Source organism: Boleophthalmus pectinirostris, unplaced genomic scaffold (genome assembly GCF_026225935.1).
Source record: "Boleophthalmus pectinirostris isolate CB_2022bp ecotype Guang Dong unplaced genomic scaffold, ASM2622593v1 HiC_scaffold_9, whole genome shotgun sequence".
NCBI classification, from domain to species: domain Eukaryota; kingdom Metazoa; phylum Chordata; class Actinopteri; order Gobiiformes; family Gobiidae; genus Boleophthalmus; species Boleophthalmus pectinirostris.
Genome location: NW_026571541.1, coordinates 15,339,830 through 15,364,834, shown reverse-complemented (window position 1 = coordinate 15,364,834; position 25,005 = coordinate 15,339,830). Strand labels below are relative to the sequence as shown.

Sequence of the window (25,005 nt, the reverse complement as noted above, 5' to 3'; positions counted from 1 at the left end):
GGCATGATACACACAAATAGGGGAGGGCTATAGCTGAAGATAGACAGGCACAGGGACCTGTTGTGGGTGGTAGGGCTCTAGTCAACTAAAAAAAATATTGGATATGCCCTGTCGACCGATTAGGCTACTAAAAGAGGGCGTGGCAAAAAAAAATAAAATAAAAATCCAAATGTATCTTGTCCAAACTGCATTCACAAGACATGCATGTGAGTTCATACAAAGGCAGCAATTTAAACAAGGAAACTGTATTTATATGTACTAAGATAGTAACTCCCAAACAATCAGCTAACTTACACAATACATTCTCCTGTCTGCTGTAGTCCCACATAAATTCTTAAACTCTAACTAAAATAATGACCCAACTAATACTGTCTAACCCAGGGGTCTCAGACTCGCGGCCTGGGGGCCAACTGCGGCCCTCGGAAGGATTTTTTGCAGCCCTCCACTTAATTCCAAAGAATAATGACAGTGCGGCCCGCGGTAGATGTACGCACAATCCCACCCCCCTACCGCGGGCCGCACTGACAGATGAAGCTGCAATCGGTGCCCATGCAGATTCACAACAACAGATTATTAACGCAGCTTACGTACCAAAACTCAATTTACAGCAAGCAATTAGACCAAGTATTTCAGTGTAATTTCTGCCACATGTATGCATCATAGTGGAGAGTGATATCACCATTTTCGAGAGCATTTCTTAGAGCTCATGCTATAAGTGACTGGTTGAAAACTCACTCTTTATACCATTTAACACAGAACACAGCACTATGTATTCCTTTGATTAACTTCTGAAAGAAGATTGGCTGTAAATGCCTCAAACTTATCACTGGTGATTATACACAACTGGATGTTGACTTAATTTAAATGTGATCAGTTGCATAATGTATACGGTACATTGACACTATCTGTCAGAGTGGAGATACAGCGCATCTGTGCTGTAGGCGCAGTGAGGACTGGTGGTGTGAGGGCAGGAGGCGTGGAGGCTCCACCAGACTCTTTCCTAATGGCACAGCTGACATTTACCCATGAGCCTGTGGGCTGCTGTCTCTACACAAATGATTCAACCTGACGCGCACAATATAAAGCATGTGTTCTGATGGACAGGAGACTGCACCTGGATACTACACTTTTTAATTTACAAACCCTCTGAATCTGACAGGACGACTGCACCACCAGGGCTGTACGCTGCCAGATACAACCAGCACGACAAGATGAGAGGAGACAACAGGTACACTGGTGATGGCCTCCATCACATGCTGTGCTGAATCACAAACTCCTCCATGGTCCTCCAAGAACCAACTGCCTCCACAACAGCTTTCTCACTAACTCATCAGACCTGGCTCTATACAGCTTCTCTGTTAGTTATATTGGCAAGGTTTATACATTTGTAAAACTTTGTAAATCCTCAAAGCAGTCTAATATTTTAACTAAACTCTCAATGTTGGCAAAAGCAATATCTATATCTATATCTATCTATCTATCTATCTATCTATCTATATATATATATCTATATATCTATCTATATATATATCTATATATCTATATATATATATATATATATATATATATAATATATATAGATATAGATATAGATATAGAGATATAGATATAGATATAGATATAGATAGATATATATAGCTTCTCAAAAGCTTTTCTATAGAGGCCCATATATAATATAATATACAATTACAGCAGGAATCAATAAAAGTAAAATATACATAGCTATTTTAAAAAGTCATATCCAGGATTTGAGCCTTGATATCAATACCAATATTGTGATTTTGAGATACAGAGAGACTTCCTCTAAAACCTTATTCATTTTTGATTATTAAGTACTGCATAACTATGTAATTTCCTGATGTCAAGCACAAACAGAAGAAGCAGCTGTATGATTATATGAATTTCCTGAGCAAAATCAAATATAAAGCTATTCACAAACATTCATTGCCACTCTTGCCACTCTATTCTTCCATTTGTCCATCACAAAACCAGGTTTGAATCGACCAAACACCATGCTGCTGTTAAATGAGGAGAGCCATTTGGGTTAAAATATTTAGGAGTGGCTTGAAGAAAAGAATATGTTTGATTTATTATATACACTTGAAACTACTTCTCTTTAAAATCTATGTTGGTTGATGTTGTCGTCTGCCAGAGAGTAAGTAATTAATGACATAATAATACCTGCTCTCTCTTTTCTAATTGTGAACCAGAGAGGATCATCAAAAATGCTTTATCATTACATTTCTATTCATTAATTTAAAAAAGAAGTGGAGTAACTTTCGCAACCTAGCATTATTCTGTTTTTTAGCATTTCATCAAATATGCACTGGAGATGGATTGATGTGACTCATATATTTCAGTGTTCCTACCTCTCAATAATGTCCGCGATGACACAAGCAAACATCTGGAGTCCTTCTGGAAGCTGCAGAGCCACTGGGAAATAGAAAATGCAAAATATCAAGGTTATATGGCTGTGTCAGAGTGACAGCGACAACTTATTTAATAAATCCTCGACTCTGGTGCTATACATAGCCTTTGCCTCTAGTTCAGAGTACTGCACTGACAGCTAATAGTGACATTTCAGGGCATTTTCTCTTCATACTGTTGGTTTATTTTAGAAGAACTGCTGGAGATGCAGTCCATACCAATAATCAGAGCTCCAACTCCACAGCTCAGAGTCAGTGCATAGCCATTACACTATACAGTATATTTCCTCTGTCCCATGTCTAAGACCGGCACTACGTCTGCAGCTGATGATGAGTCATACGCCACCTCACTGCTACTGAACACACTTCAGCCCCACAACAGTGCCAAATTATGATGAAAACTGATTTATTTATTTAATAAGGATACTTTTACATACTATAGTCAATACAATGTGACACTCAAATGAAGATGAAGTATATGGGTGTGGGACTGTAGGCACATATGATATGTCTAATAATGTAACTCAGAGACGGGTAATAAGAGACTCTAATACACCAATAAGTATTTCATTTGAAGCTCTGCTCAGTGGGAATGGGATGAGAAACAATTTTCACAAGACAATTTTCATGAGATGGATCCATGAGAACGAGACAAGATAACATAATTCATATTATGTAAAGTGCGTGAGGCAGGTCACAATTCACAATGTTTAATTTATAGTGGAGCTGTTAAGGACCAAAATAGTTCGCTTCTATGGTACAAGCATGAAACTTTTCCAGATTAACAACACCACTAGGACTAATATTTCTGGATGTAGAAACCAAGCCTAATTTAACACTGGAGCTGAGAACTGCACATGTCACAAAATGTAATACATGAAAATGAGGCTGTCAAAAAAAAATACTGCATAATCCCTTTTTTATTGTCTAATTTGCTTAGTTATAAATTTTGTAATGTTGAACAACTATTTTTTTTCTAAACTCCAAAGCATTAAGGAGGTCACGTGACTGTTTTCCTCCAGAATGTAAGCGTTGTGTGGGTTCCCTGTGGTAGAAATACAAGTTAATACAAGATTGTATGTTTCAAAGCCATATTTATTGAGATTTTGATAACAAAAAAACATTTAGCCATCTCTAAAGATCTGTAAATGCCTTATCATATTTCATAATGATAATGAAATACTGCATAGAAATGAGGCTTAACCTCAAACAAGTGTTAGCCTTTAGAAAACACAGAAGTGAGCATTGTGCTGTGGTAATAAATGTCCCAGGAGATATAATGTGTACAGAAGTGATGTCTGCAGTATAAGTATTTTAGCATGTGATTCTGGGAAAGCAGAAGTATTTGATGAACCTCAGCCTCTAAGAAAGAAAGCAAAAATGTCTTCCCAATGTTTTGAGAAGAATTTTCACATACTCCATCACTGGTTTTCTTTTGACTCAAGTCATAAGCACATTATGTTGCTCAATAACCAGGCCCCTCCACTCCTGCAGACTCTGATCAGCTCCTCAAATCTCCTCACTCCCATAGTCAAATCAAAGCACCAGACCTTGGGGGACCAAGTCTTTGCCATTGCTGCCACAACCCTCTGGAACTCTCTCCCTCAAGATCAGAAACTTAGACTTACTAAACAACTTCAAAAAACAACTCAAAGATCACCATTTCCTCACAACCTGTAACCCCCAAAAACTATGGTTTCCTCACTACTTGAGTTTGTTTGCTTGTTTGTGTTTGGTGCCCACTGGAGAATGACACAGATTTGCCAAAGTGAGACACAAGTTTACTTATATTTAGTTTAGTTTAATTACATTTTAGACCTTAACTTGTATGGTTTTGTCCTCTAATCCTGCTCTTTTAGCTGCAGCAAAAACTTCACTGTGTTGATCAAAAACACTGTGACGTATCTAAAATTCAAGTTTCACCAGTGAGTAAACATGTCGGGGAAGTGAAGGAGGAGGTGGTGTCTGTAGTAACATGATTTGTTTTTTTAGGAGAAACATTCATATAAACTCTATTTGAAGAGCTGTAAGTTTCACCATAAAACAGACCAAAACTGCCACATTTTTCGCCTCAAATACATTGTTTCTGAGGCAGGAGAGGATTTGGAGAAGAAATGGCAGTAAAGGTACAAAATCGATCATGTCACATTTGGGCTGGATGGCTGTGTACATCACTTTTTTGTCATGTTTTTTTTTCACTCTAAGTGCACTTCACATTTCACATATAATATGCATACAATCATTCATACTGTACGCAGACAGACAGCAATGGAGGTGAAGTGTTTTGCCAAAGAACACAAAATATAGGGTTGACCTGGGTTAATGTCAATTTCTGCCTTTGAATGAGAATAGAGTCAACTGTCCCTGATAATTATCTCATTGTAATATTTTCCCCATAACTCTTCTTAAATAATAATCATAATTCTTAAAAAAACAGATGCAAACATTTTCTCCCACTAGATGGTTGGTGGTTCCATTTCATCTATCGTGCAGCACTGTATACTGTCATTGTAAATTGTGCTCCTGGGCATGTCACCTTCTTTGCCTGTATGGATAGGCTTTTGGATTACTGATGTCTCTATCAGAAATATGATTTAACCAGGACTTTTCCCAATATCCAACCATTTTCTTCCACCCCAGTTGCTTCCTTCATCCCAGACACTTCCTCCAGCTCCTCCAGGGGGACCCTGCAGCGTTCCCAGGCCAGCCGAGAGACATAGTCCCCCCAGAGGATCCTGGGTCTTCCCCGGGGCCTCCTCCTGGTGGGACATGCCTGAAACACCTCCCGAGGGAGACACCCAGGAGTCATCCGGAACAGATGCCAGAGCCACCTCAACTAATTCTCGCCATGTGGAGGAGCAGCGGCTCTACTCCGAGTTCCTCCCGTGTGACTGAGCTCCTCACCCTATCCCTAAGGGAGTGCCCAGCCACCCTGCGGAGGAAACTCATTTTGGCCGCTTGTATCCGCTATCTTGTCAATTCGGTCAATACCCAGAGTTCATGACCATAGGTGAGGGTGGGAATTAGGATATATCGATATTTTAAATTCTGACATATCGTATATATCGATATAATGCTTATATTCAATTCTGATTTCGCTGCTTCGCTTGTTTACCTTCTCTCTCATCGCCTCCGGGCGCCCCCGCCTCCCTGATTTTGTTCGCTCGTGTCTCCTTCACTTCTCACTATCACCGTGAACGCCGAAAGTTGGTGCCAGTGAAAAGCTTCAAGCACCACGAACCTTTTCCACCATTTACAGGCAAGACTATCAACAGCACATCCTCATATTCCACCGAGTCGCGTCCTTTAGCCCGAAAGAAGCTAAATGAGCTGAGCTGCATGAGAAGTGCGCTGTTTATGCGCTTAAGTTTCGTTTCTGTAATATGTAAACACACGTGCGCAAAACTGCATTAAACACATTATTATCGCAAACGGGCTGATGTGGCTCCAGAGTCGTTATGTTTTATATATTGTAAACTTTAGCAATGTAAAGTTTATTTATGCAGAATATTTTTAATTAATAATCTGCTGCAGTGTCACTTGTACAATTGTGTTTGGAAACGTTGGGTTTGATCTGCAGTGGATTGTGGGATTAAACCTCAGAGCTCTTTACTGCTGGACAGGAACATGGATCTGTTGAAATAAGAAACATCCTGAGCTTCTTCTGCTAAATAAGCTCATGGTTATGGTTCTGGTTTGGATAACAGAGTTAATGCAAAGATGAGCTTGAGTTGAGTTGTTTTATTTATGAAAGAAAAGAAGGAAATATGTATTATTTCTTTTATTTTACAGTTAAATTATTTATGTAATTAGGGTTTTTTGTAATCTTAAATTTTCCTATATGAACTGCCGACCTCTTACACTTCAATTTAAAAAAAAAAGGACCTTGTGGAATTTGGCAGATTTGTTTTTGCAGTTTTCAGTTTTAGGGGGTTATTTTTTCTTGAAAATATATCGAGATATATATCGTATATCGAGATATAGCAAAATATATCGAGATATATTTTTTGATCCATTTCGCCCAGCCCTAGTAGGAATGTAGATTGACGGTAAACTGAGAGCTTTGCCTTTCGGCTCAGCTCCCTCTTCACCACAATGGTCTGATACAGTGACAGCATCACTGCCGACGCTGCACCTGTCAATCTCACGCTCCAATATTTCACAATATGTTTTTTTATATTTAAAATATTTGTATTTGCATTTTTTATACATACACAGTGAGAGTGGAATAACAGCACCTATAGTATAAGTCTGTTGTTCTTTTTTTCCAATATGGCTTCAAAAATTGAGAATGCATATTTTTCTTTATAACCTATGTGATAATTTACCACTATTTTCAAAAAAAAAAAAAAAAAAAAAGGTGGTTTAAGCAGTAATTGACCACCCAGACTTGTTTTCATGTGAGTCATTTTGTGACATGCGCAGTACTTGGCTCCAGGGTCGACTTAATCTTGGTTCCATATCCAGAAATGTTGGTCCTAGGGGTATTAATAATCTGGCAAGTTTCATGCTTGTACCATAAAAGTGAACAATTGATCCTTAACAGCTCCACTATTATTATGTTTATAATGTGTTTTGTCTTTGTAGCACTGCTAGGTGTTACTCATCAGCACTTAACTCTTTTTGCATTGCATTTAGTTGTTTTAGAAAAAAAGAGTCAATCACTTTCAGTCTTTAATGCCAGGATGGAAAGTTACAAAGAGCCCAGTACAGAGCCTTGTCTGCACACGGGCTCTAATGAGCTCAGATCTCTCACTACAGTCCCTGACAAAAGTCTTGTCGCTTATCCATTTTGTAGAAACAAAAGCTTATAACCTCACTTTAAATTAATCGATTGGTTTTAGAAATGTCTCATATGAAAGCTAAAACCCTCCCAAATTATGCTCAATATACTAACATAAATTTGCTTCACTGAAGAAAGATTGATCATTTAATGAACACAGAAAGGTCAGATTTTGGCAAGACAAAAATCTTGTCACCTTGTCATATGATGCACCCAATCCTAGATTACAGCCTCACTTGTGATCAGTTACTGATCAATCAATTAGTGGGTGTGTATAAAAAGAACCCCAGCACACCAGACCTTCACATCAACTGCAACTTGACCTCTGACAACATGCCTAAGATCCACCCTGAGACCAAAGCGTTAATTATCAAGAGGCTGAAGACCAGATCCACTGCTGAGGTGGCTGACACCTTCAATGTGTCTCAGCGTTAAGTACAAAGAATAAGAAAAAGATCTGAAATGACTGGAGATGTTTTTGACAAGCCCAGGTCCGGCAGACCCCGCAAGACAACTGCTCGGGAGGACCGTTTGTTGATTCAAAAATCCAAGGCCAGCCCCTTTTCCTCTGCAGCAGAGCTCCACCAGGCCTGGTCACCTCAAGTCCCTGTGTTAACCAGAAAGGTTTGAATTCTGTCTCGAAATGGCCTCCATGGTTGAATCAGTGCACAGAAACCAGCACTAAACAAAAGGCAATTAAAAAACTGTGTGGCATTTGCCAAGGCCCAAAGCCTGCTGAAAGGATGGACACTGGAAAAGTGGCAGAAGGTGGATTTCTCAGATGAATCCTCGGTTAAATTACATCACAGCTACCGCAAATATTGCAGAAGACCTACTGGAGCCCGCATGGATCCAAGATTCACCCAGAAAACGGTTAAGTTTGGTGGCGGAAAAATCATGGTCTGGGGTTACATCCAGTATAGGGGTGTGCGAGACATTTGCAGGGTGGAAGGCAATATCAATAGCCTAAAATATCAAGAAGTATTAGCTACCTCTTACATTCCCAACCATAAAAGGGGTCAAATTTTGCAGCAGGATGGTGCTCCATCGCATACTTCTGTCTCTATATCAAAGTTTCTCAAGGCGAAGAAGATCAAGGTGCTCCAGAACTGCCCAGCCCAGTCACCAGACATGAACATCATTGAGCATGTCTGGGGTAGAATGAAAGAGGAAGCATGGAAGGCAAAACCAAAGAATCTTGATGAACTCTGGGAGGCATTTAAGACGCTTTCTTTGCTATTCCTGATGACTTCATCAACAAATTGTATGAATCATTATCAAACCGCATGGAAGCAGTCCTTCAAGCTCATGGAAGTCATACAAGATATTAAATATGGATCTCACAGCACCACTACTTAATTCACTGACATTATGTAACATATTTTTGTATTTGAAGTAAATTATTTGTTAAATTTTCTGTAGGCGACAAAACTTTTGTCTTGCCAAAATCTGACCTTTCTGTGTTCATTAAATGATCAATCTTTCTTCAGTGAAGCAAATTTATTTTAGTATATTGAGCATAATTTGGGAGGGTTTTAGCTTTCATATGAGACATTTCTAAAACCAGTCAATTAATTTAAAGTGAGGTTATAAGCTTTTGTTTCTACAAAATGGATAAGCGACAAGACTTTTGTCAGGGACTGTAATATCATATCTTTCTTGAATTGAACTTTGACTGGGAATCTTGGGCTTCTTAGGTTTGTTCAACTGGGGAATTAAAGGCCTTTATAGAGTCACATGGACTTTAATGAAGGAGCAGAACCTCATAGCCATGTTTTTTTTGTTTGTTTGTTTGTTCTTTACTTTTCTAAGGACGCAGAGTACAATAGTTGGAATAAAAAAGTCATATTTATTATCTGGCCACACCAGATACCAATACTAAAATCCAATTAAAGTTTTCAAACAACCTTTAATAGGAAGAATTAAAGGTCATGTGGAAACTTTCTTAACCACTGTACAAAGTGTAAAAAAGAAAGGGTGTGTTCACACTTTCACATAGCTAACATTAAACTTGGGAACAAATTGCTAAACCCATCTAGCCAACTAAAACGCTGGACTAGACCATGACTAAACCAGGAATTACTAACTCCCGTGTGAAATTTTTTTTAAGCAATTGTCTTAAATCCATAAATAAATTCATATCCTTAGTAGATAGCAAGTATTTAGCATACACATACCTTCCCTTATACAAACATCATTGTGACTTTGGGCATGCAGAACACTTAATAATCAAGAGTGGAACAAAGAAAACCTATAGGAGGCAGAGAAAGGATACCCAGAGATAGAGTGATAGATGGAAAGATGGAGTGATAGATGCAGGGTGGGGAGGAGTAGCAGCAGTGTGTCTTACAGATGAAAGGTTAAGGGATCACAGGCACGCCCCATGCAGACAGTGAGAGACAGGTCATTACAGAGAAAAGGCCAAGTTTATTAACACACAAAGGTTTCAGAACACACCTCTGCCACAGCTGACAAAGGCAAAGAGCTCTCTCCATCGACAGATTACTAAACAAAAGGTGAACCACAAACTGCAGGCCCAACTGAAAGTGTAACCTATATGCTGTCACGGCTCTAGAGACGAACAACTTTCAATCACTGAAAAGCAGTATAGCACTCTCACAGCACAATGCAGGGCCTGCCTACTGCATGCTTTTATTGCTGTTTTGAAAAAAAAAACAATACCCACAAGCTACACTAAAGGAGGCATAAGGCCACATTCACAACTGTCCAAAACCAAGTTCAATTGTATATTTAAGAGGTAATTACTAGCTACAACTGTTAAGGCTAAATCCATCACTCAATGAGATCACGAGAGGCTGACTAATAAAATTTGAGAATGGAGGAAAGATGCATGTATTAAAGCACTGAAACACTGAAACATGATCTGCCTGTCATGACATGATAGGCATCAGATCACAATCTGCTTTTTTCCATCATACTACCCAGCCCTAATCTACAGCATTATTAGGCCTATTGTGCAAAGTTAATTCACAAAGGCAATTTACTCAGGCTAATAAAATTACCTATTTGTTTGCTCACTGATATGATGTTACTTTTCAATGACAGACTTCTTTTTTATTCAAAAAGAAAAGTAAAAGGATATGTTAACTCTTACCTCTTTTAGCCTTTGCTTGTCTCACTCGCCATACAGTCTTGTGGATTTCAAAATTGTAATTTGCAGGGAGGGCCTTGATAGCCTCCTGAAGTTCAGCGTCTTCTAGGATTTCATCAGGGATCTGATTGGCTACTCTTCGTGGTCCTCTCACTGAAGACACAAGTAAGTAACATGACTTACTAAGTATTAAAGATGTTATGATATATTATGTGTAATTAATTAGCGTGTTAATAATAGGTTGTATTATTTGGCTGATAGCAAATGCGTAGTCGTTCGAAATCTCACTACAAACTGGAATAACTTAATGGGCTTGAATTGTCTCAGTAGAAGAGGAAGGATCGCTCACGGACCCAAAGATCGGTGATTTGATCACAGATCCCACCAGTAGCGTGTTGTGTCCTTTGGCAAGACACTTCTCCGCCTTGCCTCATCGCCCTGCTATGAATGGGTGAGTCAGTGTGGTTCATGCTTGGAGTCATTTTCCGGGGATGAGAGATGAACGGAGATAAAACGCGTAATATATCGTATGCTTTTTTTCACATTATTTTGAAGCCCAACACGCCCTGCTCGCTCGGCATCATTATATACACATAAAATATGTTTTTAATGGTCGTAATACTTGCCTGTTGCCTTTTTGACAGAAACAACCTGCGTCTCGTTCGCGGGAGCTGCCATCTTTTTTAATCCAAACAACACACGTGAGGAAGGGAAAGGCAAAACCAATCGAAACGAGATAATGCCAGGAAAATGAGTAGAGCGCCGAGATAATCGATGTCACTGATTGAACGGAGGGAGAGGGGAGGGAGGCTAAATGAAATGTATTATAAATACTCACACTATTTTAAAACATCAATGTCATATGTCACTGAACAACTCCGAACAACCGTGCTATAGGCTGAAGCATTTACTAAATAAATAAATGCATGAATGAATGAATGAATGAATGAATGAATGAATGAATGAATGAATGAATAAATAAATAAATAAATAAATTGGCCTAGTATAAGTAAACAAATAAATTAACTCATCAAATTGTGGTAGATTTCAATTTTGGATGATTCAATTTTCACTGCGATCGCTTGGACTATTTTATGCAGGTTGCACAAAGTTGTTCTCAGGGGAAGTTAAGATAACCATGAAACACATAGGCGTACACCTAATATTTGAAGAAGATTCATATTTCATCAGTCATTCTATAATCTACTTCTACAAGTAATAATATGCTTTTACAAATCGGGCATTTGCGTGCCAGTAAGATGCTATGTCCTATTTTGAGAATATTCATAAAATAGGATCTGTTTTGACAAAAAGTATAATTTGCAAGTACATTTGCATATGGTTGTCATATCTTAGCTCTGTCCTGATTTCAGAGTTCACTGGCGTCTAGGCGTGTTTTTGTTGGTGCTGTGCGCTATCGTGTTTCCTGCGGTGTGGGCCAGTGTCTGTAGCTGCACGGCGCAGGGAGGCAGCCAGTTAGAGGCTTTGAGCAGGATGCTGCCCGCTGGAGCCACGCAGCCACTACAACACACTCTGTCCTGCCTCGCGCGCGTCAAGCAGCCACGATCTGATCCACTGGCGTAAAGCCGAGAGGTCTTCTTAGACAACATTAGAAATGTAACAACTGAGAGTGGAAAGACGAGCGAGGAAAGGGGGATTCTAAAGAAGACATCAAAGTCTGCATTATTAAGGAGGATTTGAGGAGACTGCGTCCATAATCCAACATCAGAGGCGGAATCCAAATAACTTATGTTAATTAGAGATTTTAACGAATATGATACAATTCCTGTGGATCTGGAGAAACAGCGGAGGAGACTGAGGCTGGCTAGATGATTTAAACATTTGCCCATTTATGGAGATACCCTGTTAATCGTCCGACACCCCAAAACTGACTCGGGAGCTTTTTGCGTCTTCAGAAAAGGAGTTGGCTGTGCTGGTCCAGGGCGCGCTTTACTCGGTGGAGATACGCTTTCATGTTTTATGTGATGTTTTAGGAGCCTTGCTGTTATTATTTTACAAACTTTGCTTTGATGCTATTTTCATTTATTTTCGGTGTGTGTTCAGTCGTATGCAGACTTGCAGAGTGAGAACCAGTGCAGTGAAGAGTAAGTGACTGTGAAAAGGCGAGATCCATATCTTCAAAACTACAACCTCTCCAACTTCAAGTCTGGAATATAGGAGTAGATGAATCTCGGAGGGCAGCAGAGGACAAGCACATAAAGCCTGCAAAATGTTCAAACGGGGTAAGTAGGCTACTTTTAACTTTTCTTCTATGACACCTTTTTTATCTCGGCAATCTCCCTCGACGCAAACCCCATTGGCTGCACCCTCTGGCTTTGGTTTACACCACCCGGTTTTGCGGCTGTCGATCTTTGATGGTCAGGTTGAAGATAATAGGAAATATATCCTATCAAATATGCTGCACGCTGCATGACTGTGTGTTCAAGGTACAAGCGATGCGCAATTGGGCGCACATGTTTCAATCGCCCAACTCTAGGTTCCAGGGGAGAGGGACATTCATCAGGGCTATGTAGGCAACATGGACATGACATTATGATATTAATACAGCTGATGCCGCAGTGCAGTTTATGAGTTGTACCTGGGTCACAAGGCTATCTCTGCACCCGCGCTCCGGCATTATTATTTTCTGCGTGTCACTACATCTCGGTGTGATGGATCAAACCGCGGTTCACAAGGTTATTCTCCGTCGGCTACACACTATATTAACAGCTCAGACCTTTAGCCCCTGGTATCAAACTCAAACCTTTAATATTACAACTTTCAGATGGAACGATGGCAACTGATGGGATTCAGACACTTCAGACATGTGCATCAATTATTTGTATACGCGGTAATTGGCTGCAGCTAGATTGACTGTCAAGGTAATGGGTGATTGAGAGCAATGGAGATGGTGAAACTTGTGATCAGGGTACATTATTGTAACATAGCTTGGTATACATTATCTTTCAGGGGACACAGAACCCCATGGGACCGATTGGAGCCAAAATAAGATTCACGTTTCTTTGACTAGAACTTGAAGTCTTCAGTGTTACAAGCTGTCTGATGGAAGTGGTCATAAAAGAACATAAACAAGCCCCACTTAAATTTATCGGGAGGCCTGTATGCAGTAAATGTTGCTCCAGATAGCCTGGGGGGCAGAGGGGAAACAGCATGTTTTTCTGGCTGCCATCAGATTGCTTATTTCTGTTTGAACAGTTGAGTTGAATCGCCCCATGTTGATGTGTCTGAATATAGCTGGAGTCACTTTTAAGGGCCTGTTATGGAAGCAGAGATGCAGAGGTTTATGCACATAAAAACAGGGAATGCAGAAGAAAAAATGATGTGGAGATGAACATTTTGAGATTGTTTAATATTGTATTTTAAGTAATACATTTAAGTGGTTCACTCTTCATAATATGCCAAAATCTATAGCTAACTGCCCAATTAGAAATGAAACAATCTTAGTTGAATTCAATTTTATATTTTACCCAAAATGCCACAGAGCTGCATTGGTCAAGTTTTTGTGGTGAATAAATAAAAATATTGACAGAGTAAAAAAAAAAGAACAAAATAATGCAGTGATAGTACTGGATGTCAGTGGTAGCTGTTCGCTTGCTGGCAAATTCTGGATTCCATTTTGCACCTCAAATAACACATTGTAGGGAGCCTGGCTGATACATGGACGCTAGATTTACTATTTCCCATTCATAATCTTAACACTGTTGTGGAATCCTCTCTTGCATTTGGTTTCCAGCAGGGTTTTTGGCTGTCTTAAATTACTGGCTTGTCATTTTGGATTTATAGATATCTGTACTGATGGATAATTAAGGATGTTCTGTGGTATACTGCAGGTGTATTAAAATGTGGTGTTCATTGGCACATCTAACATTTTTGACCAATCTTAAGAGTATTTGTGGTATGTAACCGTGCAGGCTTCTTGTCACTGTAGTTGTATTTTAAAACATAGTGTCCATCTTGTACTCAGCATTCCTCTTTTCCTCAAAACCAGTGAGCCATAGAGTGGGCACAAGGGAAGATCTGTCAGAACAGCTCTGAATTGGAAAGGACAAGTTGTCTACTGAATGTATACTACACTGAGACGTGCCATAATTGTTTCTATGCTATTTGCAATTATCGAAAAATGAACAACCTTTTTAGTATTCATTGGTATTCAGAGCTGTAAACAAGCATACAAAATCTATACAACACAAGCCATCAACAGAGTACAACAATGCTGGCACTCCTAAAATTGAAAATTATGAATAAAACATACTATGTACTAATGAGGCGTTCTGCAATAGAGGAATGCTTTCAAGCAAACCTTTTAACCATGCCATTTTAAAGGCTGACACGATATAGTCTTACATTATAATTATAATTAAGAAGCAGATGTAGAGCAGTGAGAAAACTATTATAGCAGAGGTAGGTGTGCAAAAAACATGCAACTTATGAGTTTGTAAGTCGTCAGTAAATCTAACGCAGTATTTAAGATAAAGAATTGAAGCTGATTAGTAATTGTTACAAATTTCAGTATGGCATTACAGCAATAGTAATTGTACACACCTATTAATTTTAGTTTTTATTTTATTGTATATGTTTACTGGAAACTGTAAATCTGTTGAAAAACATAACGCTTGAACCTTCTCACTGAGAGTAAAATGCAGGACAATCACTCATCCTTGGGGAAAATCACATAAAGAGACTGATCAATATGAGAAATGTCGATACATATTTACATCCTATACAACATTGTTACAAGCTAACAATACCGTAAGGACACATACACAAAACAGGGATTTGGTTGTGAGCCAGAGAAGTCACTACCGCATTGAAAACTGCAGATGTGATGATCTTTAATACAGTTTGATGGATGATGTGTTTAAAGTGTCTTGATGTTTTCATTTGGCTGTATAGTGTGGACAAGTATGATGCCCCCCTGGAAGCCGCATGTGTTCACAACCTGTGTCATGCTCTGAAAACCTGCCATGCATCGGCTGTAATTGAACACTCACATAATTTGTGTCTTGCAGCAAAAACATGCAAAGCCTATGATAAGCACGCCTAAATATGAGACCAAGTCACTTAACCTGGGAACCAACTAGAGACTCATTTATCATGCTTCAGTGGCATTTTACCTACTCAAATACATACATAACATACTGTATAGTGGGTTAGAGTAAAAGATGTAAATAAAATGTATGTGTAAATAGAAATTTGATCAGTTCAAGGGAAAATGATCCAATGTTACTGTCCTGTGAATATTTGGCAACATGGTAACTGCTTGACTATGGGAAAAATAATCATCACAATTATTTATCTTATAATAGAAAGCACAATTATTTAAAACTATTACTTCTGTACAAAAATGTACAAAATTTAAAAGTCTAGACTTTATATAATTTCTTAGTAATGACTTTTTTGTTTTTAAAGCCACTGTAGATAGACCAATGACTCTGCTCTAGTTTTGCAAGGTAGAATGAGCACTGAACAGAAAGTAATTAATTCTATTTTCGATTACAACATTTCAGTAATTGAACAGAGCAATAATTGAAATTACAATTATAAATTTGATTAATTGCACAGTCCTTCTGATTACCACTCTTGTCTCAGGCCACAGCAAGAAAGAATTTCCCTAGACTAGTGGAGTTATATAGAGCTTTATTTTATATTTCCACTGGCATCCATTTTTTATCTGTATTGTGCAGCACTTTGTTTATGAATTGTGCTATATAAAAAGTGTATTGGATTGGAATTGTAAATCATTTATGCAATCATAATCAATGAACCCTCATAACATGTTTGCCTTTCATTTAGATTTGGCAGTATTTACGATCTATTTCGTGTTTTTCCAATATTTTGCGGTTCATATCAGTAGCCGGCTGCAGTAACAGATATGGAAAATCCCAGTGTAATCCCTATGCAAGTGAAGTGAGATGACAAAACCTGCAGCAGCACAAACTCCCTGCCCATCTCTAAGAGCTGGAGAAAGTTCTCTTTGAAGCAGAATAGATTTCCCTCTTAAATGATCATGTGCTTAATCCTGTGCCAGTGTCAGACGCAGCTCTCGCTCCCTGTCACCGCTGCATTGTTACACTTTGCAGGAGAGAGTGAGACTGAGGTAGTGCGGATGGACCAGATCTGCAAAAGAGGAACTTTGAAGACAAGTGCAAGAAACATAAACCCCAAATCCTTAAATCTGGCTAAGCTCGCTGTAAATAGCAGGGATCTAAAATGGCTGACAACCTTTTGAAGATTTGCTAAAAATAGAAAGAAATAGGAGATACACTGACTATACCCTGTAACTAACTACTAAACTGAAAATATCTTATGAAGAAGATCTGACAGAAATATGCAAAACAACTGCAAATCACATAGTGCACACTGTGATTTTGTTGTGGTCAGAGTCAAAAAGAATTACTAACTTTTATATACTTTTAGTTCTTTTGCTGAAAAATACAATCATTCCTTCTGTGAATAGGCATGACTCTCCACAGATCTGAATCGTAATGTAGTGTAGTGCTGTAATCTGCTTGTCTCCCTCGTGAAATATAGGTTTAGTCTGTACTGTGGAACATTTTAAAGAAAGCAATAATATTTCCATGGAGACAAGCAGGTGGCAGATACTCTACTAGAAATGTTACACAGTGCACCTTTAATGCACGGTGATCAAACTTACTTACTAATGAATAAATAAGTGCTAGATCACGTCTATAATGAAAATGCTATTACTTTCAGTGCAAGCCACAGTGCAAGAATGACAACTACCTTGGTAAAAAGTAGACTATATGGTTTGTTTTCCCTAATAGCGGAGATGGGGCTAGCTTACCAAGTAAACAAGGCTTTGAAGCTAAATTGACTAAAGGACATTGCCAATAATAGGATTGGTGAGTCAGATTTATTATTACATCGGCTCTGTTGTTGCATCCCAACCGTCTTATTTAGCCAAAGGAGCCTGTTCAAATCCAAAAGCCATTTATTTAGTGGCCAATACTCATGAGTGATTCCAGGAAGCCTCTGGCACCAAAGCATCATATGACACCAAACACAAGAGGATAAATAATTAACTGGAGCAGCAGAGTAAAGACAGAACTGCCCAGCACATGTCACGTTTTACCAATCACTTCTTGTTCCTCATCCATGAGCCATTTCCACACTGGCCTGTCCACCATTTCCCTGTGAATGAGGCCATGAGGAGGGGAGGCTCTACAGACTCTCTTATTAATGTAGTCTGAGGGACATGTGAATGATTCAAATCCACAGGACGCTCCAACATGTGCAGAGGGGGTCAGGGGTGAAAATTACACAGCCTGCAAAGGAGGGGGAATAAAATGAAATAAATGTCCATCGCTTTAGCCTTTAGAAATCTTTGGATATGTGCAGAAATGCCACCTCCAAGCTTTGTGCTGAAAATGAGATGCAGGGATGATCATTAGCTGGTGATAATGAGGTGAAAGAGACAAACAACCTAAGCCCTGTTGGTTTTTCTAATATTAATAATTAATTTGTGATTAAGTGGCTAATTGGTATGTAAAGGTCAATGTCAATGAGAATACCATTGATCTTAGGCGAGGTGGGAGGGGACAGGGGAAGGAGCTGCTGTCCAACTCCCCTCTCTTTCTCTTTTTTTTTTCCTCTCCTGAGCCCTCCTCCCCAGGCGACCGGCGCTTTTGTGCAGAGGACAGCAATTCGACTTTAGCGGCACCTGGGCATGTGCCCTTTTGGCATTGAGACTTCGTAGGTCCTTAAGATGGAGTGGCATATCCGCACACAGAGCAGAGGTGAGGAGAAAGGAGAGAAAGCAGCTTATGTCACACAGACTGCTAGTCCTAATAAACTAGGCTTTGACATTTTACTTATACCCAGTATGCCCTAGGGCTGCACAATGAATAAAAATACAGATTTATCAATATCTGCAATAAACGTTATCATAAAAATATGGCTGCAATAAAGAATACAAATGGGTGACAGATTGTGTAGCAAAATATTACAGTCTGTATTTCCTATCTTCCCTTATGACTTATCTTTTGAGCTTGCCCATAAATCATCTGTTGTTTTTTTCTTGCAAAGCAGTAGGTTATGTTTTGATTTGGCAGGGTTTAAACTGGATGCAATACTTTAACATTTCCTTTTTTCCCTCCTGTATTTTTATATTTTTATTGGACAGGACAACCAAATCATAGTTCCTTGCAGTTCTGTGTAAAAGTGTCATTGTAAAGATCCTTTTCACAGCTGCAGTTCACTTCTGTCAAATAGTAAGACATGAAGTCAAGGTAATTACATCTTCAGATTATATTGGTTTAAAGTTACCTGCCTCAAATCAAACTTTCAGCTCCTCGTGCTATAGAAATGAAAAGTATGCAGCTATAGAGGGAGAGAACAACAAGAATAGGATTTGATTGTGAAGGCTGCTGTGTGGTGTCAGTCCTCTCAGGTCTTGCCTTCGAGCAGCCGGCTTTAATGAGGGCCTCCTGTCAGGGCCACATCTGAGCTCACACACTGTAATATCTCTCTGTGCTGTGTCCTGGCAAGTCTTATCAGAGCCCCGCTGTCTGTCACCGCATTCACACAAACCAGTGCAGCAGAGTGGAGCCTAATTACACCTGTATGCAGAGGACAGCCTAATAATACGACCAGGTATTATGACTCATGTATCACTATAATAAATGTCTGTACATGTACAAGTATATACATGCCAAACGTTTAATGGGTTCATATTAAGCGATATTCTGATCTGTGTTATAATGTTGTTTCCTCATCACAAACATACCTGGACTTTTGTTGTGTTTATTCATACATTCAACACACAATTTCTGTAGATTTAGGCGGAGTTGTTCTCTCAAACAGAAAACGTTGCAACTTGTGATGTCATGTGGTAATACAGGAAGTGGTCCACTGTGTTTTTAAACTCCATCTGCCTTCACTAGAATCATTTGGATGATGACAGATCTGGAATTGTCAATCTCTTCAACAAAAGATAAAAGGTAGTTGTTAACCAGAAAACCGCTTCATGACATCACAATGTGAAACGGAGAGCTTTGAGCTTTGGAGATGTAGACAAATTAATGACAGTTACTCAAACATGTGTGAATGAAACAAAACACAACTCTGGGTATGTTATTGAGGAGGTAGCAACATTTTAACATGGCTTAAAGCTCACAAGAATAAATTTTACATAATATAAGACCTTTAAAATGACAGGTAGGATAGTTTACTTTTTGGCTGTTGATTGGTGAAGACTTTTGCCCTTTCAAAAGATACAATGTTTTGTTTGGAATTGCTAATTGCTAAACTAGATTCTCATCACTCAGAAATCCATGGGTTCTATGAGTAAGGAAGCTGTAAACCATAAATTTTTAGTTGTTGTTTTATGTTAATAGGCCTGTCACGATAACAAATAGACTGTAGATGATAAGCTGTCATATTGAAACAAAACCAAAGCAGAATTATCCCCTAAACATTTTCTAAATGTAGCCTACAATATTAAAAAAAACACAAACTGCAATAAATAACAGAATTCATAGTTAGTTTGTATCTATACGGAATCATAGAAGTTCATAATTCAACCCTGTACAGCTCAAATCTAATCAGAAAAATTACCAAAATGTCCCCACTCATGCAAGGAAAAATACCCACGATAAATACTGACCCCGCAAATTAGTTGATATAGTATTTATTGTGATTTGTGACAGGCCTACAGACTCTTTAAAAATCTGTAAACAAAAGCATTCTGAAGGCAGCTGGCAGCAACAGTGAAGTGGAACATAATGTGATGTGCCAATGGGGGAAACTGGGATTAACCTCAGAATATCATAAAATATGAAAAATCAAGGGAAATTTAGCAAAAGATAACCACTAAGATACATGTGAGTGATATCAAAGCTCAGTTTAAAAACATTTACAGTTATTTTATTTTTTAATGTTTTTTTTGGCAAAGGAAAAATCCATATTTTTTGGTTTAACTGGACAAATCCTTTTACATTTTACAACGTCATCTAGACATATTACACATTTCATCACTGTATTTTTCCATCGTTAAGAGAGAAGCAAATTAACTAATATTTATACCCTGGAAAATAGATGTTTATTTTTTGTTATAATGTTGTAAAACCATTAGCATTTAGATCTGTTCATCTATTCATCACTGAAAATATATTATGTCTGCTTCACTTTCCACTCCCAAATTTTTAACATGCTGATGACAGAGGATTTTAAAGTGTCTGTATCCCTATTTTTAAGTCAAAAATCCAAAAGCTATTGACTGTAGTGAGACACTTTGATGCTACTGCTGCCAGTGTAATACAACCATGAATACAACTCATACCACGAGATCTCGAAAGATAAATTGCCACAAGACGGTGTGCACATGTGGAAAATAATATTGTAATACATGATTTCCTTGTATTGCATTTGGCACGAACAGAAAAACGGTTAGATTCTGGTGAGAAAGCATTCAAAAAAACACAACAATGACAGCAAAAAGATAGAATAATAAAAACTGTGTGGCCAAAATTGTTAACAAAACTGCATGATTTATTTATGATTAATGGTGTCGAAATCTTGTTGGGGCTCGTTTTCGTGTACCCAATCTCCTTTCTCATCTCGGGGGAATTGTGTCTCATCCTATTACAGCTCTGGGCATTGCTGCTTGTATTCAGAACTTGTAATTTTTTTGTTTAACTTTGAATTCATGTATAATGTATAGCAATATCAGTGTGTGGAATCATTTTATACCCTGTTATCACTGCCCCAGTCATTTTATCACTCTTGTTCCAGGACTGTTACACATGCAAAACATGCCACTGACATGTACTTTTTTCCTCCTACAATCCAATAAGAGTTAAGCAAAGTGGTCTTTATTTAGCTGCTGCTTGTTTGAATAATTCAGGTGTAGTTTTGATACTGAAGTTGCAGCCAAATGCAGACAATATTCCAGCCTTCTTTAAAAGCATCAATTAGCACTTCATTGTCATAAATATTTTAAGAGTGGAACAGGCAGATCGAGGCTGGCTCCAGATGCCGGTGCATAAAATCGCTCGAGGAAAGACTGTGAAACACTGAAACGAGTTAAAGAGAGAAGTAGATGGGGCTCATTTAAAAGGCAGAACTGGGGACAGATGGAATTGTAATTACTGATTATAGGCCAAGGTCTTTTTACAATCTGATATCTTGTCTGTGAATCTCGTTGACCTAATGCGTCTGAGAAAACAAAACTACGCTTTAATTGTCCTTAAACTCATCGTACTTTGTCTTCCAAAAACAACTGTTACTCACAAAACCCACTGATTAACTAACACATATCAACAGATGTTTTTGAAGATTGGTTTTATGTCGTGTCTGTAAACACACCAAAATCCAGATCTCATTATTATTTTTTTTCGTTTGTTTGGTTTATTACTTTTTTTCTTGACACTTTATTAAAGGTACACTGCATAACATTTCTAGTAGAGGGTTTGCCACCTGCTTATCGCAACAGTATAGATGAAACTTACATATTACAAGCGAGACAAGCAGTTTACAGCACTATTCTACATTACAGTTCAGATCTGTGGAGAGTTGCCCCTATTCACAGAAGGAATTATTGAATTTTGAGCAATAGAAAGGAACATAATGAATAAATACTAAATGGATATGTTTAAAGGCACACTATAGAACATTCCAGGCAAAGCAACATCATCTCCATGAAGACAAGTAAAGATAAGCAGTGCATCTTTAACGTTACTATACCTGATTTTTTCATTATTAAAAACATTAACCCTAATTAAGGTGTAGTTTTTGTTTTATTTTGTTTTATAATAAAGTGATAGCAAAACTCCAATGTCTCCAATTTGCTCTTTATATTTTCCCATATCACAATTGACAAAGGCCGACTGTTGCTTCCTGACTTCATCAAATTGAAACTGGTGCAGAACGGACCTTTTCACACCCTTTGCTTGTGTCTCTGGATGAGGCTGGGGTCCTTGACATTTGTGTGTTTTCTCTCTCTCCATTCACTAACAAGGATTGCACTTCAGCCTTGGCGCTCACTCAGAGGAACGGTTCGCGCCATGACGACTTTGCATCAGAAAATAGCGGGCACCAAACTCCACAATAGAGGTGCAAGGTGCTGTTTTGTGTGGCAGAGATAAGTATGTTAATGAATCTAGTAGTTGGTCAAAAGTACAGAGAGAGTTCTGGAGTAAAATGACATGCTCGGCTGGATTAGGGGGGCTAGGGGCATGATGCAAGAATATTGCAGAGTGTGCTTTTTGTTTTGATACATCCTCTTGTTTTTTAGTAGAGTTTTTGGCACGTGTTAAATTTGTGTTTCTAAATTAGCCAATAGTGAATAAATTACGTAGTTGTCTGGCTCTGTATCAAGGAAATGAATCGTCACTCAAATCTTGATCTAATGACATACTGTGTAATAAGATGATGAAAAATGTTAACACAAAATTATCACTAATACTCACTTATAAATTTAGCCAATACTATCTGTATCTGTTACTTCTAACCACTTTTCATGTTCAAACTTGTACAGTAATAAAGTAAACTCTATTCAAAATAAAATAGAAAGAAAAGAATCAGTGCAGGTTTGTAAAGTAAGTAGTGCATAATAGAAGTGGAAGATTTATCAAAAATACTGCAATTGTTGTTTTGGGAATACACAAAATTATAGAGCATATCACCTATAATAAAAACGAATAAAAATGCTGTAAAAAGTTTATTCAAAATACCAGAAAAACTTGCAGTGTAATCTTTCACAGGGATATTTCAGCACTTTTCTGGTAAATTTTACTGTCTAATACCTTTTTGAGCAATATTTAAAGGGGCTATATTACGCACATTTCTGATCTGTGTTATGATGTTGTTTTCTAATCACAAACGTACAGGGAGTTGTGTTTTGTTTCATTCACACATGTTTAACACACAAACCTTCATATTTAGTTCTTCTTTCAAACAGAAAACACTCTATTTCAACTTGTGATGTCATGTGGTAATGCAGGAAGTCTCCAGGAATACAGTCCACTCTGTTTTTAAACTCCACACACCTTCACTTGAATCTTTTGGCAAATTTCAGTCGTGAAATTGCCAATCTCTGTTGAACACAAGGTAATTGCTGTTAACTGGAAAACTACCACTACATGACATCACAAGGTGGAACAGAATGTTTTGAGCTTTGAAGGTCTACCCAAACATGTGTGAATGAAACAAAACACAACTCCACTTTTGAGGAGATAACAACATTATAACACAATTTAAAGCTCATAAGAGTCTGTTTTGTGTGACATAGGACCTTTAAACATCAACCAAGACATAAAAAGGTATGTTTTAGCACATTGAGTTTCATTCACTTTGGTCAATACTGCCCACCTCTATGTTCAAGAAGAATATTTATACTGTATACTTAATAATATTTTTCCCAATATATACTTCATATATCCATCATGGCTCCATTTTCCCAACACCTCCTGACCCACACCTTTCTGTTAATGGTATTGTGAACATTGTTGTTATACCTCCCCCTCTGTGCCTCTTTGTTTCCCTTGTTGCCCATATCTCCGCTGGCTGTGGGGGCCTTGCGTTAGCAGTGGTGTGAATTAGCACTAAGACACATATATAAGGGACGAAAGACTGGAGAGTTTGAACACACTTGGGGGTTGTGATGTGTAAATGAGCTCCGCACAACCAGTGCTATTTCTTCCCCCTCTGTTGTGTTGCTCTTTTTAAATAATTGACAAGCTTGTAAAGACAGGGACAAATCTGCTGAGTTAATGTCCTGGCTAGAGGAGTTTTTAGCTCCAAACGCTATCAATCCCTCCCGCTTAGAATTGATACGGCTGTGCAAGCTCATAAATCTTGTGTTACCCCAGCTCAGCAATATAACAAGTCAGTTTCTCCCACCAGCGTTCTGTTCTGTTTATTGTTTGGGCTGGGATAAAGTGTATGACATTTGCCCTGTAGAATACCATTGCCCTGTACAATACAATTATGAGAAAATCGTGCTGTGGTTAAGACTTGCCTCAAAACAAGAAAGCCCTTTGATTCCTATGTCTACAGCTTACATGTTCTCCCCTGTGTGCATATTCTGGTTTGACTTGTGCGGATAGAACTGGCCCATAGCGGTGCAAGTAAAGTCCCACCTGCACGAGAAAGATCAAGCCAACTGATTAGTGCAATTGCGTTGTCAAATTTGAATAATGAGAAGTAAATCGTGAAATGATTCCAAATTGTAGCCATTTATCCACCAACCTTACAAGCTGAAGTTCAGTCCCCTGCTTCAGATACTTTGAATAGAGTGAAGTTGATAAATGATAGCACTTAATTTTACACTACACTTGATACATTGGACTTACCTAATTAGGGGATTCTTGTTAGATTTTCTTTTTTTCTTTTTTTTTTGGCTGTGGCCCCCATTGAAGGGCCTGCACTTGATTTGAACTGTGAACCATGTTTTAGTTTTAATTTTAACCCCACCCACTCAGTGCTTCCTACCACTCCGGTATTGCAGCACAACACAGAAAACAACTGTCTGGGATAGTCTCTTATTTCTACATGGTTCTCATCCATCTCTGCCCACTTTATGTGTCTAATGGCTAAAACTAGGTCCCTGCCATAAGCTACTCTATTTGATATTATCCAACATAATGCTTTGCACAATGCAGTCCCAATCTTTTTTCTCAGTTATTTGCATTTACAATACCTTT

General features: G+C 38.4%; 2 protein-coding genes across 3 annotated transcripts in view; one reads left to right on the top strand and one right to left on the bottom strand.

The window, feature by feature from the left end:
• Positions 1-10,459, bottom strand: part of dph1 (diphthamide biosynthesis 1) — a 48,427-nt gene extending 37,968 nt beyond the window's left edge. For both annotated transcript variants that reach the window (XM_055147940.1, XM_055147938.1), the window contains exons 1-2: positions 10,325-10,459; positions 2,370-2,433 (exon numbers count right to left, since the gene is read on the bottom strand). In XM_055147940.1, the coding sequence (XP_055003915.1) occupies positions 2,370-2,404 (35 nt within the window). In that variant the 5' untranslated portion in view covers positions 2,405-2,433; positions 10,325-10,459. The remainder of the gene's footprint in view (positions 1-2,369; positions 2,434-10,324) is intronic.
• A 1,945-nt stretch (positions 10,460-12,404) lies between these two features.
• The window catches only part of rtn4rl1b (reticulon 4 receptor-like 1b), a 139,237-nt gene continuing 126,636 nt past the window's right edge, over positions 12,405-25,005 (top strand). Inside the window, exon 1 of the mRNA XM_055147695.1 lies at positions 12,405-12,564. Coding sequence (XP_055003670.1) covers positions 12,552-12,564 — 13 coding nt within the window. The 5' untranslated portion in view covers positions 12,405-12,551. The remainder of the gene's footprint in view (positions 12,565-25,005) is intronic.